General features: G+C 39.7%; 1 protein-coding gene across 2 annotated transcripts in view; it reads left to right on the top strand.

Moving 5' to 3' along the window:
• The window catches only part of CCNY (cyclin Y), a 127,943-nt gene that overhangs the window by 66,854 nt on the left and 40,448 nt on the right, over positions 1 to 20,641 (top strand). The window contains exons 2-3 of one of the 2 annotated variants that reach the window (XM_087778589.1): positions 8,054 to 8,128; positions 13,965 to 13,999. In XM_087778589.1, the coding sequence (XP_087634715.1) occupies positions 8,054 to 8,128; positions 13,965 to 13,999 (110 nt within the window). The remainder of the gene's footprint in view (positions 1 to 8,053; positions 8,129 to 13,964; positions 14,000 to 20,641) is intronic. The other variant, XM_087778598.1, reaches the window with a different exon arrangement.

Genomic DNA, 20,641 nt, shown 5'->3' on the forward strand with positions numbered 1-20,641 from the left:
CTTTTGGAGTGGACCATGTTCTGCATTCCATTATTGTATTTTATTCTGTTTACACTTCAGGTGTTTTAGGGTACCGTAGTGAAGAATCATGCTTTATGTTATACTCAGAAGCCAAGGCAGCGGTATTTGAGTATGATGTAAATATATATATATATGGACAGCCATATATTTTGCGTTAAGTACTTTTTACAGTGGACAGTTCTGTTTAATGGTAGGGACGCTCCTGAACTGATAACAGCACATAATTGTTGCTCTCAAAGTCCGTGCTGAATTCTTCATGTAACATGGAGAAATTGTCTTTTCCTCTCTGTTTTCCTGAGGGGGGGAAGAGATGGATATGTTTGCATTTTTTTTTCTTCTGCTATCTTACATATCAATAAAACTTTTAAACTTCATTTTGGTTACAGTTAAAGCAAAAACTAATAAATGCAGTACTGGAATATCTGGAAGACATTAATGAGATGAACTTGAGAGGGAAAAGATTTATTAATTGGTATCTTTTCTGTTCTAAATACAAGGAGATGTTAAAAAAGAGACTGACATATCACATAATGTCAGATGATTTAATTTGCTCTTGAGATGTGTCTAGTTAGTTGGGACAAACTACTGTGAAAGCGAATGCAAATCCTGAAAAATGATACAAACCTAAAAATCCTGGATACAAACCTCATTTAGCCTTGTTCTGTGAAAAGTTATATATGTGATTTTTTTTTTCCTTCTAGAAGAGAAAATAAATACAGCTGTGTCCATGAGAACTGCTCTATGTTGTAACTTGGCTGACTGGTCAGGAATAACTGCACAGAAACGAGCATTATTTGCCACAGAGGGCTCCCTTTGTTGATGAACTATCTCTGTGTCTCCCTCGAAGACTGAGATCAGAGCAGAGCTTGGAACAGAGTCACTGTGTAATTGAAGCTTGCCGAGAAATGTCGTGCCCATCGTTTGCTTGGAATGGTACACAGAGAATATCATAGCTCCAGGGTAGCAAAGATCATATCCAAGTTTTTCCAGTGACCTAGCCAAACCTGAAGGAGTTTAGCCTTCCAGCCAATTGCCTCCTGAAAGCCTTCCAATTTCCAACTTTCATTTCTTTTCATAATCACTGTTAAAGTGTACTGGAACATCATCATTAACATTTGTTCTTACAAGAATACTGCAGGCAGTAACACAGCTGAGAGGCATTTTCTTTTGGGGTAGATTAGTTGCTGCTTACACTAGACATGAAGTACTGTAAAAAGGTACAGATAAATCTTGTGGTCTGATAACAGATAAACCTTCATGCTGCGATTGTGTGATGTTTGAATGGCGTGAGCTGAAACTTCTAATAGTGGGTCTCCCATCCTGGAAGCTTTAGTGTGAAAACAGATGCAGTTATTGTTATTATCCAGTGAAATCAGTCTATACAATTCAGTCTTATTTCGGCTTGAAAGCTATAAAAACTTCTGAACAGAAAATGTCATGGTGCTTTATTTATTTATTCATCCCAGTGAATTATTTTAGTCTCAGTGCTTGGTGCATCCCGTGTTTTAGAGACATTAATGTACAGAAGTCTCAAATGGAACCTTTAGTACTAGATTTAGTCATATGGTTTTCCAAATGTAATATTGTATCCTGGCTCCTTTGCATAAATCATGGTGATTAAAAATAAAGTCTAGGAAAATGGATTATAATGGTGAGAGATTACTTTCTTCATTCTTGTTTCTTTGCTCTCTGTTGTTTTTTAAAGTAATCTTTGTTTTTTTGCTTCATTTGACTAGAGACTAGAGACAGATGAGGGAGATTGCCTTAGCTGAGGTACCCATTTAACTCTTACCAGCTCCTGAGGGAATTATAATAACATGATAATGTTTAAGGAAATACTTTCATTACTGTATGTTTAAGTGGCTAATTGCTGTTAATAGAGGGGAGCAGCCCACCAGAGTAAAAGAGAAGCAGAAAGGCATAAGGTGCAATGTGACTTTTGAAATTTATTTCAGCATTTTTTTCTAGGTTCGGTGTTGGGGAAACTTATCTCCCGGTCTGTGCCTGGAGAATTCTGTTTCTGTTTCTCTTCCCACAGATGACATCAGCTCATTCGTACCGGCTGGTACACTGAAAGCTGGAGCAACAACTTCACTCTTTCTGCTAGCTGGAGAAATAACATCTCAGGTCCTGCTGGTCCCATGGAGGTGGCATAGGCGAGGGAGGCACAGCCGTGCTGTTCCCCACCAGCATCGGGGTGCACCGAAAGCCCTGCCCTTGATGCCTCTGTGAAAACCTTTCCCTTCCCTCACGTCACCTGTGCTTCCCTTTCCCTCTGCTCCCGTGGCGATTGTTTTCTCTTCCCTTTCGGCAGCCTTTCTGGAAACGTGTAGGGCTTAATCAAACATTGCTCCTTGCTTGCATTCTTTTAATTTCTGGATAAGCAACTTTGTAGTGTTTTTGTTGTTTTCCACCCATCAGGCCATACCAGGCAGTTGCTCTGTAACGCCAGGTTGTGGGTGGAGAAAAGATGCAGAGAGGTTAACTAATTCGTGCCGTGTCCAGTCAGCTGCAATTCCCTCCATGGCATGCCCTGGACAGGTCTGTTCTTCTCTTACCTGAAGTCCCCTTTAAATAACTAAGAAAAAAAAAAAATCTTTTGGGAAGAAGAAGCATGGATTGATTTCATTTTTGAGCATATGATAGGTCATTAAATTAATATGTGACACTCTCTTTCGTTAATGATAGTGGTGGTTGTGCAGTGGCAGTGATAGCCCATGGTCCCAGGGGTGAAGGGAAGGAAGGAAAGTAATTTCACCAGATTATTTCAGAACTATTTAAGTCTAAAACAAGTGTTTTACTCAGTTTAGACTTTAGTTCGTTATTGAATCAGCACCAGAGCTTTGGCAGTGCAAACTTGCCCAACTTTCATTGTTCAAAAGGAAGGAAATAACATCTTATTTTTCTGATAGAATAAGCATCTTGTCAGACCTGCTCCCTGTGCTGCGGCCCATGTGCACTGTAATAAAAGCAGTGACTGTTTTGGTTTTTCCTGTTTGTGTCGTGGCAGAAGCTTTGATACGTGTTGCTCAGAAGTGAGTTGCTACAGCACCCATTCTTCCTCCTCTCGTGGTGCGTGTTTCTACCTCAATAGACTCATGAGTTGAAGAAACTTTTTTTTTTTTGTTAAAATTTTACCATGAAAGATTTAGTCTCATCTTTTTCTGTTTTCATCTTGCATAATGTATTCTGACCACAAGTCTTAAAATGTAGCTCTTTCTGAAAAATTGCGGCAGAGTTTGGTGCAATTTTAGAAAGTTTACAGATGGGCCCCTGGGATTTGCTGAGGTTTTATGCTTAATAATTTAAATATTGCTATTTCTGAAGATTTTGTAGAACTTAGGCTAGAGGCCCCTGGGATCATCTGATCTGACCTGCATATGAATCATAAGCCAGTAACTTGCATGTAGTTATTCTTAAATTGAGCCTAAATACTCATGCTGGACTAAAGCCTAAAGATGTTTGGCTGAAGCAATCTTCTAGAAAGGGAAAACATCAAAATAAGTTGAGTTCCTTGGGTGTGGAGCTTCAGTGCCTAATTATCCTAATTATCCTCCCTTTTTTTTTTTTTTTCATCCAAGTTCATAATTAAGATGTTTCTGCTTTCATTCTCCACTGTCCTTGTTATGTTGTGTGCTAGGCTAGAGAGAGCTTTTAGTACTTATTCTTCTTCCCCTGTGAAGGTACATGTGAACTACAGACACCTCCTGGTTTTCCTTTTTCATCAGCTGAACGGTTTGAACTCAGACTCTCATTTGAAGGCATTTTCTGCAGTCCTCCAGTCATTCTTGTAGCTCTCTTCTACGCTCATCTGACCTTTATGCTTATCCTTTTAAAAAGTGCAAACTGAGGCTGTATTCAGTATTTTTGGTCTCAGTAATGCTTTTAAGATCTTGTTTTGAGATTTAAAATCTTGCCTGGGCTTTAGCCCAAGTCTGAAACTGAACTGTTTTACAGTTCGCTTCTTTTTATGGCCATATCTGAATGCGGCTACTGCGGCTTTAGGAACTGAGTTTCTCACAATGCCCAGGGTGAATCTCATTGTCGTCTTCTGGTGGCTGTCTTAAACTTCAGCACAGCTATGTACCAAATTAAGTTATATGTAAAATCTACCTTTTTTTCTTGGAGCGACTATGAATTTATTTCGACGTTATAAATCAGAATGCCCATGATAATAACTGTTATTTTGACATGCTACTAAACAAGGAAGAGAATGCAATCTTATGTGTATTGGTATGTATTTGTAACTCTGGTCTTACCCAAATCCCCCAAAATTGTATGAATTCTGTTAGGCCCATGATCTCTTAGCTGAAGTGTACCTGAGGCTGACTTTGCTTTGGCTAACCAAAAATTAGGTTTGATTTAAATATGCATCTATATAGATATATGCATGTGTATGTATACACGTATATGTATACACACACCTTTGGCTCCTAATCCTGAGAAGACAAAACCCCTGAAATTTTCATGGGGCATCACACCATTTAGGTGTTTACAGGATGGGAGTTACATTTTGCATAACTTAACAGCCCTGTAGAACTGAAAAAAGAAAATGCAATCTTTGATATATGAAAAGATGTAGGAAAATATTCCACATCTATGTAAGTGCAAAGAACATCTACAGTGAAAGATTTTTTTACTTGGACTGTCTATGAGATAGTGACTTTTTTTTTTAAAAGCTGATTTTGGAGTGCAGGGTAACTGTTGGAAAAAGTACCGACTTTAAATCTGTCCTTTGTAAGGCTATGATGAGTCACAGAGCAGACTGCCAGCATTGGAGAAAATTTTTGTGCAGATTTCAATAATTGAAATTCTGGCTCTCGTTTTCCTCTCTTTCGAATAGTAGAGTATTGCTTCTGTGAGTTAAATCTCTCTTTATCTTCGACTATTCCATTACAAAATGGGTAGACCTTTCATGTTGTGCCTGTTACTCATGATACTTTTCAAATACTAGAAAGAACTACTGATAACACTAAACCAGTATGAATATATTATTCTTTTTAGGATGGAGGTAACCTTTTGATGGATAATGCCCTTTGGTGATGAGTTACTAGCTTCAGATATGTTGTATCATTTGATCTCTTTCTCCTGTAACACGGTTTCTAATGACAGATTTATAAGAATTTGTTGCCAAATTCAAAAAGCTGTTTTTCTTCAAGTTATACAATAAGTTAAGACATCTAAGATCAACCAGAGACTGAAATCTTACTTGCATGTCGTGAAATTTCATCCATTCTAATGCTTCTGTATGCCAGCAGTGGTGGCGTGGAGCGGTGCGGTCCCACAGGTGGCCTGTGGGATGCTCGGATTTGCCTCATGCTTTTCCCTGGAGGAGCTGGGAGTGATGGAGTTGCAGGTACACCCCAAACAGCTAGCATTTTCTTCTGCCTGCAAGCCCATGAGACCTATGCTGTTCCTCAAAGGGCAGTGGGAAGCCACCCTCTCTCAGCAGTGCTTGTCTTCTTCTGGCCACCTTGTGCCGGGTAACCTGCCCTGGCAGGCTTTGCTGCTCCCCATATCCATGTTCTCCTCCTCTGATTTTTGTGCAGGCAGTTTGAGAAAGACAGATGGATGTGTTTGATGGCTGCTGTTGCCGGGGAGGATGAGAGAAGGGATGTGGAGAGAAGAGGACGCGTGGTGCTTTGTGGGGTTCAGCAGTGGGAAGGAGCCACGGCCACTGCTTGGCAGCGGGTACCTGCCCCTCCCAGGATGGTTCAAAATCCCTCGTCTGGCCTCTGCAGCTGCTGAGATTGGATTTTGCTGGCCTTCTTTCAGCTCTTGTCTGAAGAATAACAGTTTATCCGAGAGCCAGTGCTTTTTGGTAGTTCATGCTTTTTTCCAGAAAGACTTTAAGTCCTCTGTTGGTTTACTGCTTCTGCATAATAGCCTTTTATAACACAGGAATCTTAAATAGTTGCAACTTGACTGCAAGATGTGGCAATTGGTTTTCCTTTCTTTTTGGCCCTGAAAGCAGTCTGTAAGCCTGTACCGGGTTGTTATTACTGCCCAAGCAGATAATTTTCTGGGCCTGATGGAAAGGAATGCCTATCTGTTCAGGGGCAGTGTTTTGTAAGTTCAGTTTCATGTTGCTGGTCCTGTTGGGTTGACTGAATTTGCATTCCTGTACTTTAAAAGACTTGTAGAAAGATTGTCTGTACTGGTTTAAAAAAAAAAACAAGACTTTTTTTTGTTTATGGTGATGTATCGTGCTGTTTGATAAAAGATGACAAGGATGATTAAATTCAATGTTTTTTGTCATTTTAAAATGCTGATTAATCTTTACTTAATGAATTGCATCTTGAATTCTGCTTAGCAGAAAAACTATCCTGAAATGGACAATGATCTTTACCAGCAATATCTATCTCAATGGGTGATTCTTTTTTTCTTCTTTTGTATGTCTAAATAAGATGCAGAAAGTAAGAGGAAAAATGTTCTTTCTAATTCACAGTCTTTTCACGTCAGAACTTCTAGTAGTAAGGTGACCTTCCTAGAATCTTCTCCAAGCTTGACTGCAAACTGTGGTTTCTGGGAGAATCAAAATCACTTTTCCTTGAAATTGTTAGATTGTTTGTTTGTTTGTTTTTTTCCTTTGTGGGTTTGATGATAATAATAAGCCCCCCTTCCAACAGAGGAATTGCTCTTCTGTGTTTTTGGGTTCTTCCTTGTAAGATCTTGTTTATTCCAGAAGTTATGTCCAGGTACCAGCAGCACATCAGGCTGCTCATCTCACAGGCTGCAGAATGCAGGGCGATGAAAAGGAAACCAAGAGAGCATAGAGGGGAAAAATACAAATAGAAAGTACATTTGTAGAGAGGTGTGTAGTTGGGAGAAAAAAGCAGGGAAGTGGAAGACCTAGTAAATTCGTAAACAAAAGGGAAAGGGAGAAGAGAGCGTGGTTGGAACAAGGAAAGCTGTAGACAGGAGAACTTAACCCCTGGGCAAAAAGACTTTGTTTTGTTTTCACAAGATCTGGGGCTTAATTTCCAGTTTTGCTGAGCTTTCACAGAGATATGAAAGGGGAGTGAAAGAAATGTGGAAAGCCTGGGATAATCACAGAAGATAAATATGTCAGTGCTCATATGTAGTCTCGCATAAGTGCCTGCAACAAATGCAAGAGAACGTATATCTAGAGATCAAGAAAATGTAAGAGAACTAAGGTTGAGATAGCCACACTGGGAGAGCAAGAAAGTGGTAAAGAATGATGTGCTATTTTTAGTAGCACGCTTTCAAGTGGATGCAGGCATAGGAGTTTTGACAAATTGTAGGAATTTGGGAACAAGTAAATTCAATTGATTTTAACCTCGACAGGGAAAATAACATTCCTAAAAGTATGTATAAGCTTTGATAAATTTTAATCTTTAACCTGGTAAATGTTTTTTAGGACTGCTTTGTCTTTTGGGTTTTTTGTTTGGTTTGATTGGGGTTTTTTTTGTGGTTTTTTTTTTTTTTTTTTTTAACTGTCGTCACAGCAAGGAATACGTTCATTTGTGAAGTATCAGGAAAGTTCCAAGTTTTTGTACTCTTGACCATTTAAAACACTCTGGCCTAGACTTGTTTACATTCAGCTGCAATAACTACTTACTTTAATCACATCTAATCTTGGAAACCCATCTATCTACAGAGGGTTGCGTATTTGTTTTATAATACTTAATTCTTCTATAATTACATATAACAAGCTGTGTTCCTGTGCTTAGCAATGGCTTTGGGGCATGGTGGGAAGAAATGGATGGTAAATTGATCATTCCTGACTACTTGTGTACAAACTTCTCAAGCTGCTTTATCTGTTTTAATCCAAAAGCAGCCCTTAGAATCGAAGTCTAATCCCAAAGCTGTGTTGATGCACGTGATTTCCATGCCAAAAAGAGCCACTTGTGTGAAGAAGGATAAAAAAGTGGGCCTCAAGATGAATTTTATTTTACAATAGCTACTCAAGTATGTAAACTTGGCCTTATTAAAAAGAAGGAGAAAATCTCTGTATACTGTTGGATAATCATAAATGTTTTTGTGCTATTCTTTCTTTCTTTCTTTCTAGATTTGAACATGGAATTCAACCCATCAGATCATCCACGGGCCAGTACGATATTTCTCAGTAAATCGCAAACAGATGGTAGGTTACTGAATTTATTACAATATTTGCTATTGCAGTTATCTCTAAACCCTTTATTAGAATGCATGTGATAGTCTCTTAATATATAATTCCCGTCCCAAAAAAAGAGGCTTTTATGGGCATCATGTTAGAGTTGAAAGAAGTCACACCTTTAGTTAATTATTTTGTCAGACCAGTAGTAGAAGGTACAGGTTTGAGTCCTGTCATGTCCTGAAATTGTAAGTTCCAAGTAGTTGTCGTATTAGAATTGCAAATATGGATAAAGGTTAATGTAATTATATTTTTAAAATATTCTCCTAAATCCAAAATTTTCGGTGTAACTGTTTGTTGTGTTTTTTTTAAACTCTGAACATTAGGCCAAGCTTCTGGGAAATGTGTGGGGAGTATTTTCTTGAGAAAATGCCAGTTTACATTAGCTAAGAAGACAGTCCAGAGTTTCCTCCGAACAGCTGATACTGTAAATAAGCTCAATACTAGATTTTAATAACCAAACAACCCCCATCCCATCCAAACAGTCTCTCTTCTCTCATTATGGATTTGATATAATCATATATTTGTCTGGAGTATTTTTTTTAATTCATAGACAAAATGATCCCTCTGGAATTACATCTGTTAAGCAAGCCTCTTGATAGAGTTAGTAGAATAGAAGCCATTTATTCTGGCTCTTTCATTCCCTGTTGGACATGTATGACATGTTGTTTTGGAAGTAGATGAATAATCAATGCAAAACACATTATTTTCTACCAAGACTTTCAAAGCAGTTTCTACATTGTAATTCTGACTGTTCAGTATGAATTCTTTGTCCTTCTTTCTGCTGCCTATAAATGCCGTTTTTGATTTACATAGTAAATTGCAGTGTCAAACACATCACTTAAAAATAAGGTAGTTTTCACTTACTGTATATTTTTTGCTGATTTTTGAGCATGACTAGAACAAAGAGGATATACATTTAGGCCCTAATTGAAGAGTTGATTATGTGAATACCTCTTTTGCCCTTCAGATTGTCCTTCTGAATTCAGCCCTGGTTCTGTCAATGCCTTATTATGTGATTTTTGGATGTGATTTACCATTCTAATCTGGTTTGGTAGTCTGTAAAATGAATATGATAATATTGCCATAGTACACTCTATTATGAAGATTGATGTCTATTTTATAGTAGTTTTATAGTGATTTTATAGTGTTTTGAGACTGTATAATCCCATATGGATGCTACATGTTTCTCGTTACAGCTTGTTGAAAAAAAAGGACAAAAAAATCCCAAGTCCAACAACTAAAATTTTGACCAGATGGTTATTCTTACTTGTAGTAGTAGTGGTTAATTTATTACAGTATGGAATTAATTGTAAGCATTTTTTAAAATTACAGTTTACACCCATGCTAGAGTTGGTCTATGAAACTTTGTTCTAGTTTAAGTAATACAAAGAACATATTTTTGAGTGAGAACAATGACTTTAGTGAAACAATATAGAAACGTTATCAACAGAAGTGTAAGATCTGTTCAGCTATCCTTGATCATGGTGGAAAAAATCCAAAGTCTATCTTGCTTGTACAAAAGAAAAAAGATTCTGCAAACATTTATCTGCTGATGTATTGCCAAGAGCCATCCCGTTCTGGTGGGACAGCTCACAGTAGTAAGCATTTTGCTTGGCTGTACTTTGGGCCCGTTGTGGAACCACGTGAACTGTAGGAGTTATCACACTAGTCAAGGATGTTGCCCAACACCAAAATGCAATAAAATCCTTGTTAAGGGGAAAATATAATGGTTTTTTAGGGTGTGTAGGATTGTATTCTGCCAGCCTGCTGTGGAGCCTAGGGGACCCCCAAGACTTCTTCAGTCAGTGTAGAAGGGAGAGAGCTGAGCTGGCAATGTTGAAAACACCGAACTTGGGCATTTAACTACCTCTCTCCGTTACTTATATAGTGTTGGGCTGGCAAACCTTCCTGTTGACTGTAAGTGAAAATATGTCTATAGATAAGAACTGCAGGCATTTAAAATATGAGGGACATCATATTTTAATGATGAGAGCTGAGGGACATCAAGACTCAAGGTTTCATCCAGGATCTGGCTGTGACTCTTTGAGTGTTCACCACGTATTTCTACAGCAGGAAATGGCCAAGTCCATAACTACATGCTAGAGTGACTTGGCAATGTTACCTTCAGGCAGTTCCACATTTGGCTTTCTAGTAGCCCTGTACTCTTTCAGCCTCAGCTGGTAATCTTACCGTACTGTCCTGGCACAGGAGCTGCGCTTGAGCTGCTTGTGACCAACACGTGAGTGAAGAGCAACAAGCTGCCTGCCCCAAATATAATGAGACAGGACGTGGCGTCTTTGGATTACATGGTCTGAATTTCCCATTGTTCTGTGAAGCTTGGATGCCATGCTAAGCATCTATATCTGTCCTGTCCCTCTTAGTCCGTAGTCTGAATGCATCCTTAATTACCTGAGAGTTCAATAAATCTGTAGAAGAGTTGAAGACATAATAAATATTAATTCAATTCCTAACTAAAGTAGCTTTTGTAAATGTTTCCAGCTCTTTGTGGGAATTTTCTAGGTGCTGAATCTTACATGAGTAATTCTCCCTGTTTAGGGGGCTAGTAAAGAATACCACCTTATATTGTCTTTAACTTCTATGAGTGCTTTATGCACGTTCTCCCTTGTTTGCTGAGTTTGGACTGTAAGCAGGATGGTCTAGGTGACTGAAAAGCCATGCACTATTTAGTGTGTGGTTGTGGTTAAGCCAGGATTTCCAAACCTTAGCACTGCAATAATGTAACTTCCTTTCCTTATAATAGCAAGAGGACAACGGTTCCTACTTCAGGGTGCTGGTCATGGTCTTTCCTGTACATGGGTTACAGCTGTCCACCTCTCCTAACTTACATTAGGCTTTACACGTTCAATGTACTGGCTAAATTTTGCAGTATCAGTCCAACAATGGGCTTCAGACAAAGAGGATTTTGAAATTGTATTTATATAGTGGATAGAAGTGAAGTAAGCTGCGCTTACTCTTTAATGTTAACTAGGACCAGTCTCCTGTCTCGGATAAAACAAAAAAATTATTTACAAACTCCCAAAATGCGAGACATTTTTATTGATGTAATCCTCAAGGATTTTGTCTTCGATCCTGATAGAGGTAACGTTAAGATAGTCTATAGAAATTGCACAAAGAAAGTTTCTGTTACAGCTCAATGAAAAATACATACATAGATGTACACACACGCGTACATATATGTGTGTATATTTCCTCACTCCCTTTTATTTCAGGATAATATATTTTCCTACTATTGCGAAAGTTCAGCAATAACAATTGAAAGTGCCTGCAGAAATAGGAGCAGGTCGTTGACCTTAAAATGAGGAAAACTAAGACAATTTGGCAGCATCTCAGTCTCCACTTGAAGAGTTCCATTCCAACTTTGAAGCTTTAAAATGTTAGAAAGAAAACAGAAGTTTATTTAAACTGACTCTAAATCTGTTCAGCTTCATTTCATCAAAACCCTGTGCTTGAAAGCCAGAAGCCAGGAGTTGCAGTTAGGCGTTCATGCTACAAAATAATGGTTAATTTTAATACTGCAGTCTGGTCTGCTGAAGAGCATGCTGTGCTCTGAGAGCAGTGCAAAGTGTCTTTAAACTGACTGAAGCCAAGTGATGGAATTAACTTTTTTGGTCATTTTAGCTTGGCAGAAGTGGCCTTTTGCCTTGTGCAATAATTGTCTTTCCCTGGTTTAAAAGGAGGGTTGTGATCACAAAAGAAAGTGGTTGTGACAAGATGGGTTTCTGCTGTGCCCGATTCCCCCTCGGCATACGTTCTGGGAAGAGTTGAGCCTTACGCTATGGCAGAGTGGGCCAGAAGCACAAAAGCACAGCTTCCTTCTTGTAGTCCCTCACCGGAGAATCCAGGTTAACTGAATTTCTGTTGTATGGGGAAAATAAGGGAAAGGAGGTCAACGTGGTGCTTAGAAGAATGTGCAGCACAAGCAGTGCTTGAGCAGGGAGAAGTGAGGGGTGTGTATAAATGCATTCATATATTCTTCTGGAGGTTGGAAATAGCAAATGGGAATGAACTGTGAGTGATATTCTTGCTTTGGTAAATAGATGAATGTACTTTCTTGGGGAATTGAATAATGGATACAAGGGAAAATACAGAAGAGAAAAACTAAGGTAGGGGAAGAAAGGAATTTGGAGTGTATGTGCAGGCTGTCTTTATAGGATTTTGTTCATAAGAACTTTGTACGTGGTATAATTTTTTTGTGCTTAAAACACTGTTAAATACTTAACTGTGTTCAAAATTTTGCAGTTGATAGGTGTTAATTTTCAGTTATGTACTCTATTAGGTTTACATGCAGCTTATCAGAATTGTTTACTGCCTGTCCATTGCAATATGCAATGCTAGACAAATACTTTGGCTATTCTTAGAAGTGAGTATCTACCATCATTTTGTCGTTTCCCTTTAGATTACTTATGTCCCTTGCTGGTGATAAATACAGCGTGTGGAACTTAAGTGTAGTGCAGTGTTTTAGCAGGATTTCAAGCAGTTTAACTATTTACTAGACGGTCAGAATTTTCCTGCTGTTCCTGTTTAATTGTGTTTACAATGTCCGTAATTGTGGATCTGAGCATGTGCTAAGTGACATGGCTAACATCTGTCATGTGTGATTCTCCTTTCTGCTCCCTGGGAGGAAAATTATGTAAGGATTTTTAAAAGTTTTTTCTTATTTTCTTTTCATTTTATGTCTGCATTAAACACAATTATTTCACAGTATGCACACATACAGCCTTGTTTATGTGAGATTGCTTGCTTATAAAAAATCACAAATAATGGCTTCTCATCCAACAGGGAATGGACAGGCTATCCCACCATTATGAACACTCTTATTTTGCTAAGTGCATTGGGTTGCATAGCTTTCAATTCATGGTGCACCAAAGTGCATTTAATCACCTACAGCATGAAACCATTATTATTTTAATCCTGCAGTTTGATTTATGTGTTAGTTGCCTCCAGACTTGTATCCTAAATGCTGTGGTATTTTCACTGGAACAGAGCTCCACAGGCTCTCTATGGGGTGAGTTAATTGGGAAAGTGCTTTAAAAAATTAAATAGAGTATATTTAATCAGCTGTCACAAGGATTTGCCTGACAATTAAGACTCTATACATCTATCTCCATTGTTGTTGCTGTTTACTTTCTGAATATTTTGGCTAATTGTGGCTTTGACTTGCAACCCTTGCTTGTGGTGACTGGTCCATACTCACCATAGTAATATATTTTCATTGTTATATCCGACATGAATAATAGTTTCAGGCTTGCCCCTGATCATTATAGAAGGCAGTGATGTAATGCATATGGTTTCAAGGCTGCTCTATGGGAGTTAGTGCACAGTAAGCTATGATGAGAATTTGCTAACTCCATGGTATAGCTATTTAGGTGCTTTCATACCTGCAAGGTAGTATAGGCAGCTTTGCAGCAAGGTGCCTTGCACGAAGGCACTGGTGGCTCAGGAGTACCCACACAGAGAACTGGTGAAGGATGGCTAATCCATTGCTAACTTGGACTGTAGCTTACTGCATATTCACTTTCCCATGCGGACCAACGCCTGGTGAAGTACAAAAAAATGGATGAGAATTTTAATCCATCGCCACACTAGTGAGCGTAAATGCCTTTATGCATACAGATCTATGTTCCTTCTGTGTTTGATATATAAATATACTTGGTTAGTGCAAAAGCAGTTATAATGTTGCACATAGGTAGCCTCCTGTTCTTTTTATTATAAATGGTATATAAGAAGCTTAATCGGGAAAAATAGTCATGTAATATTTCTATCATATTTTGTGTTTTTGCAGTGAGAGAAAAACGCAAGAGTCTCTATATAAACCACGTAAGTGAAAATGCCTCGCTATGCAGCTTTCTCCTTGTTGTCTATATTATACAGTAAATAAGAGTTATCACACGTGTTTTCCATATTGGTGAGAGGGTGCTGATGCTTCAAATGCCTGTTCTGCATCAGGAGCCAGAAGTATAGGTCTTGGCTATTGAGTTAGTGGAATGGATCTGTTGATTTGAGACAGTACTGTGCTCACAACCAGTGTACGTAGGTGACTGGTACCTGGGACAAAGAGCTGCACACATTAGTATGATTTTTAAAATTATTACAAAGCTCTAAACTGCATTTGGCAGAGAGGTGCAGCATTTGATGTTTACACAGAAGTTCTGATGTGCCTGACCAGTGTTGATGCAGTGTAAACGTGGATTGACATGGGGTACATGCCAAGTGTGGAGGTGGGGGTTTGATACGCTTGTGTACCCTGGGCATTTTTCACTTCAGTTCTCTTCTGTTTGAATCAAATTCCTGGTGAAGCTGAGAGCAAATCCCCTGTAGCCTGCTTTGGGTACGGGACCCGGCTCTTTGCCCCAGTTGGTATTGTTTGTACTACTGAAGCACCTGGAACCAGTGCGGTTCCCAGTATGTTAAGCCTCGTGCTGAAATATCTGGAGTCACGCCTCAGTAAAATTGAGGAGGGAAAGAACTAATTGTCTCCCAAATGGTATTTGCCTTTAGGGTGAAATGGGGAGAAGTTCTGAAATGTTTCTTTATCTGGAGATATAGGCCATAATTCCATGAATCATTTTTAAGCTGGTACAGCTGCTGAAAGAAGCAGATGTGGTTTATAGCCTCTGCATCCCTTTGTGCTGGGGCGAACATTTGTGCAGCCCCAGGTAAACTGGGTTGGGGCACAAATGCAGGTAGATTCAGCACGACTAAGAGCTCAAATGGATCTGTTCCTAAATGTGGTTCACTTCAGGGCTTGCACCCGCAGAAAGGGAGGGAGGCACGGAGGCAGGAATGAGCCGCCGAGTGGGGTGAGAAGCAGGACTGCTTCATTTGTTGGCAGAAATGGTTTGTGCTGAGTGTTTCTGAAACTGCTGCCTAGCTTCAAAAGCAAGCTGAGATTTTCACAGTTTCCCAAGAGTTAAGATTTTGAGAAAGTCATGAAATACTGTGAGGCTTATAAAAGTCTTAAAGTTGGCCCCACCAGGCTAGCAGATATTCTCAGTGCTTCCCACCTTCTATTCCCCTGTAAAACATGACCGTTGTTTACAGTGCATGTGAGGGTGGTTTGCAGTGCAATTGTATTGTTGTAAAATTACTTGTAAAGTTAATGCACTGGGTTCCTGTAAACTTAATATGTGTGCTCAGTAACTTCCAGCAGTCTTCTTAGCCGCAACCTTGAAGGGTTCAATGCAAAAAAAAAAAATATATAGACACTGCAAAGCAAGGAATGAACTGAGTTTCTGTGTCCACCTTGTGTCACGGATGAAATTCGCATGTGTCCTGAATTGTTTCATGTCATGTGAAAGATGTGTTTTGCATTAGGCAGACTGCAAATGGATTCATCTGGTGGGTTGCACAAAGATGACTATTACAATGCTGCTGGAAGCACACTCTGGTATAAAATATTTTTTGGCAATGCTGGAGTTGTTGCAGAAAAGGGTAGGATGATCATATCACTGAGGAGTTGTGTTGTTGGAAGCTCAATGTAGCAGCTCAAGCAGTTGATACCCTACGCGCTAAACCTCTTCCTAATTTCCTATTTTTTTTTTTTTTTTTTTAAAGTATCATTCAAAGCATTGGTTAAGGTTGCAGCAATGTAAACTTCCCCCAGTAGTGTGGTTTACTGCTACCTTAAGTCTGACTTCTTTGTACTTATAAAGTACTTCTGAATTACAAAGCTAAAAATAACCTTTATGAAGCTGAAGTCCTTACTATGGCTTTCTCTGTGTGTGTCCTTACAAGTCAGTTAAGTTTTTTAGCCAATACTCATAGATAAGCTATATTTTCAAATGTGGCCTGTGATATTTAAGCTGTTACTGAGACATATGGTTGACTTCAGCACACCTGTGAGTATTCATTCAGCACCTCCTAAATACTCGGTCGGGTAAAGCTGACGCACAAACTGGTGATCATTTTTGAAGTGGTTGCTGTGGCCTTTAACTGGGAACCGTGTGTAGGTTTGTAGACTGCAGGGAACCATCGTAATTTTCCTAGACCGCCTTGTTTGAAGAAATTTGAGGAAATAGATTTAATAATTGTATGTGACAAATGATGGGTGATATTTACATGATAAGCAAATTTATGATATACCCTATTGGTTGATCAGTTGTTTTCCACCGTTTTTCAGTGTGTGCCAAGTGCATTTCTAACAGGAGCTATGGCTCGTCATCTGTTTCCTTGTTGATGTGAAGTTCTGGGTCCCCGCATCTGCTCTGGAGGAAACAAGCCAGAGGACATAAATTTTGGAGTGTTGTTTTGTCTTCCTTTTACAAGAACTTCTCACCATAACGCAGCACGCTTCTCTTTTGTGGTTTTTCCATAACGTCATCTCTTTTTTTTTTTTTTTCTTTTACATGTCTTTTATACTTATTCTCCTTTTGTGACAAATAACCAAGATGAGCAACAAAATATTTTTATCCTTCTGTGCAGTATCTTATTGGTTATTTTGCAGGCAGAGTTGAACATCTCCCAAATGATCAGCGTGGCTGGCTAGCAAGAGAAGTATCAAGAAATGTTGTGCTTTTTCTTCTTTAACTGCTTGTCTAGTTCTGTGTAGTAATAGATGAGAATAGTAGTTTATACAAATACAGCTTCAAAATGTTATGTATGAAAAAAATAATTTAATGAAATAATACTGACTCTTTTCCATTTCAAAATGTGCTTTCTCAGTATGATAACGCCACTGTTCTTTTCCTTTCTTGCTTGCTCTTTTTTGTAGAGTATTTTAATTGGCTGAATAGTTTCCTTTCATCCCCAAATACAAGTAGTGGGTTCCTGCTTTGATTTATTGCACTTTGTCAAGGGCTGGCAGTTGCCAAGTTTCAGATTCACCTTGTCAGCAGGTGTGATGGAACAGCCAGCAACGGTTCTTTTTTTGGGGTGAGGAGGACAAGGAGGAAGGAATGAAGCGGGGGTGACAGGGTGCTATGGAGAAGCTGTCATCTCTCAGTCTTCCCACAGAGCCCAGGGAGCCAGACGACAGGGATGGTGCTGGATCCTTTGCATACCTACCTACAGTGTACCTGGCGTGTTTGCTTTCTTCCAGCCTGCTTTAATTTCTAAGCAGTTGCAGCAGACTGTACTTCCCTTTCCCGCTGAACTGGCAGTTGTTGTTTTTTGTTATGGCTTTAATGCTGCTTCAGTGTGCACTTGTCTTTTCTTTTAATCTGCTTAGTCAAGCTGCTGAGGGGGATAAAGATGCAGACTGAGATAGAGGCGTTTCCTTTTTCAGAGAGGAGAGATTGCATCAGTATCTCTGCCTGTACAAGGAAAGCAAACAGGAAGACATGTTTTGTGGGTTTTGGCGGGGGGTGGTGGTGGTGTAGAAAGAGTGAATTTTTTCTTATTGTTTGCAGTAGCTAGTTCTTTGTACTGGGTGATTTTTTTTTTTTTTTTTTAGGGGAAAAGTGCAGGGCAGCAGAGGGAAAAGTTAATTATAAAAATAATGTCTTCATCAATGACATAGACAGTGGGATTGAGTGCACTCTCAGTAAGTTTGCAGATGACACCCAGCTGAGTGGTGCGGCTGACACACCTGAGGAACAGGATGCCATCCAGAGGGACCGGGGCAAGCTTGAGAACTGGCCCCATGTGAACCTCATGAGGTTCAACAAGGCCAAGTGCAAGGTCTGGCACCTGGGTCGGGGTAATCCCTGGTATCAATACAGGCTGGGGGATGAAGGCACTGAGAGCAGCCCTGCCGAGAAGGACTTGGGGGTACTGGTGGATGAAAAGCTGGATGTGAGCCGGCAATGTGCACTCGCAGCCCAGAAAGCCAACCATATCCTGGGCTGCATCAAAAGCAGCATGGCCAGCAGGGCGAGGGAGGTGATTCTGCCCCTCTACTCCGCTCTGGTGAGACCCCACCTGCAGTACTGCATCCAGCTCTGGGGTCCTCGGCACAGAAAAGACATGGACCTGTTGGAGCAGGTCCAGAGGAGGGCCACAGAAATGATCAGAGGGATGGAACATCTCTCTTATGAAGACAGGCTGAGAGAGCTGGGGTTGGTCAGCCTGGAGAAAAGAAGGGTCCAGGGAGACCTTATTGCAGCCTTTCCATACTTAAAGGGGGCTTACAAGAAAGATGGGGACAAACTTTTTAGCAGGGACTGTTGCAATAGGACAAGGGGTAATGGTTTTAAACTAAGAGAGGGTAGATTTAGAGTAGACATAAGGAAAAAAAATTTTACAGTGAGGGTGGTGAAATACTGGAACAGGCTGCCCAGAGAGGTGGTAGATGCCCCATCCCTGGAAATGTTCAAGGTCAGGTTGGACGGGGCTCTGAGCAACCTGATCTAGTTGAAGATGTCCCTCCTTATTGCAGGGGGGTTGGACTAGATGACCTTTAAAGGTCCCTTCCAACCCAAACTATTATATGATTCTGTGATTCTATGATTTCTCTATCGAGTTTTTGCTAGAAATTTTCCCTTTCAGACGAGATGAAAATGCTCTGTTTGCCAAAGTACTTTCTTCTGTTTTTGACAAGATATACTTTTAAAGTTGAGTCTGTGTTTACGAACAGTCATATCCACTAAAAATAAGGGGAATTTTTTGCATATTGGAATATTTCTGAAGGAAGAGAAATCCTGTGGAAAAGGGAAGTAATATCTCTCTTCAGGATTTTTTTTTTTATTATTCTGTAGACCCTTCATCAACCTTGGAGCAACAGCCTCCTTTCAGCATTGTCTTTTTTAGGGATCTGGACATGATTACCAGTCTGCTATCCTGGCAACTGGATGTTCAAATCCCAGCAGACTAATCCTGTTTTTATCATTCCAGGTAGAAAAAGTAACATCTGTGCATAGACCAAAATTTTTTCAGCATCCTGGGGAGAAGTCCCTGGGCATCATTCGTGTTAGAACCCTGGTCCCTGTAAGTGACCTTGTAGTGATTCACATCAGGGGAAGCTTCTTCCCGGTGGCAGTCCTGCTGATGGGGACTAGCAGAGAACAGAGGGGTCTTTTGCTGTATGTGGTGTGGCACAAGCGATTTCTCTGAGCCTTTTTGCGTGGTTGAAATGATGTATGGTATTTGTTCCTGCATAGCCCCCAAATTTTCCTGTCAGAGTGGATAAAGAGGCTGTTCTGCTTCCCTCTTGTAAAACTACTAGGCACGTGACTGGTAATCAAACACTTTCAGCTAGTGATTATAAGAGTAAATATGGTACGTGCTGAAATGGGAACAGTCTGAAATGTGCTTTAATCCATGAAAAATGCAAACCACAACATAAATGTGAATTGTTGTTTTTGTTAAGTGCCTGAGGCTGGCTATTGTAAAGGTTTATAATTGCTGTCCAAATTCCTTAAGATATTTTAATTAACATTCCTTACTCAAACAGAAGAACAAGATAAACTGGAAGATAGATTAGAGGCTTCTCAGGTGCTCTTGAAGCTCTCCTAGAGATTGCTTAATCTGGTCTTTACTCCTCTCCATTGCAAGATCACAAAAAAAACCAGGTCTAGAGGGGGCCTTTATAGGCCATCTGGCCCATCTAGCAGATTCCTCATACTGATGCCATTCCTAACAGATGCTATTGAAGATGCCTTTTCAGGCTTCCAATAAGTTAGAATCAACAGGTTTTCTTTAATGGCTTACTTAAACTTACTGTTTGAAATGTTTTTTCTAATGTCTTTCAGCCCCTAGCTTCTTTTCCTGTCCTCTAGGGTGAAGAATTTTACCTCTCCTATCAGCCTCAAGGCAATAAGTTATATGAAGTGGCAAACTTTTGTAGGGGGAGGAACAAAATTAACTTTTAAGGTGGAATGAGAGCACACAGGAGAATTCTTTTACAAGGTTGCTATACAATACTTGCTGTGCTGGGAGCCTAGTAAAGTCCCTCTGGTCAAATTGCACAACACTAGCAATTATACACTATGTAAATATAAGCCTTTGAGCTGCTTTTAGTGTTCAAAGAAATATTTAATCTTTTCAGGCTTGTAAAACATGGTGCTTTATCAGTGGCTAAGTAGGGCCTGTGCGCGTTGCGGAGGAGTTTACGAGTGGCCGCTGAGCCCCCCAAGAGCTCGGTGGTACTCTGACATAATTTTCTATAGTTTACGTGAGTAAGGACAAGCTTTGAGAGCAAAAAACTTGCAAGTACAGATCTAGTCTAAGGCATCAGTTTTGGACATCATCAAACATTGGTGAGGCTAATCAACTGAGGACAAGGTTGAATCATGTCATAGACTGATGAGGTACAATGTGTATTACTTAAGAGTAGTTGGACTGGATTTTTTTTTTTTTTAATTGTAGATGTTGGTAGAGAAAGGTAAGAAGACAATGGTGCAGTTTTCTGTAGCTTTTGTTCAGGTGAATATACCCCTATCTAGCCACTAAATGTAGACAGTTGTGCTGTAGTATCAAATTATGCAAGACAAAAATAAATGCAGAGCTTTGCAGAGCCGTGCAGAGAATTGTGTTGCATGGCTTGCTTGATTTTGGAAACACTTTGTTCACCTGTAAAATCAT

The sequence above is a fragment of the Nipponia nippon genome, unplaced genomic scaffold, assembly GCF_047370975.1.
Source record: "Nipponia nippon isolate SJK-2023a ecotype South Korea unplaced genomic scaffold, ASM4737097v1 scaffold_1, whole genome shotgun sequence".
Classification (NCBI taxonomy): Eukaryota; Metazoa; Chordata; class Aves; order Pelecaniformes; family Threskiornithidae; genus Nipponia; species Nipponia nippon.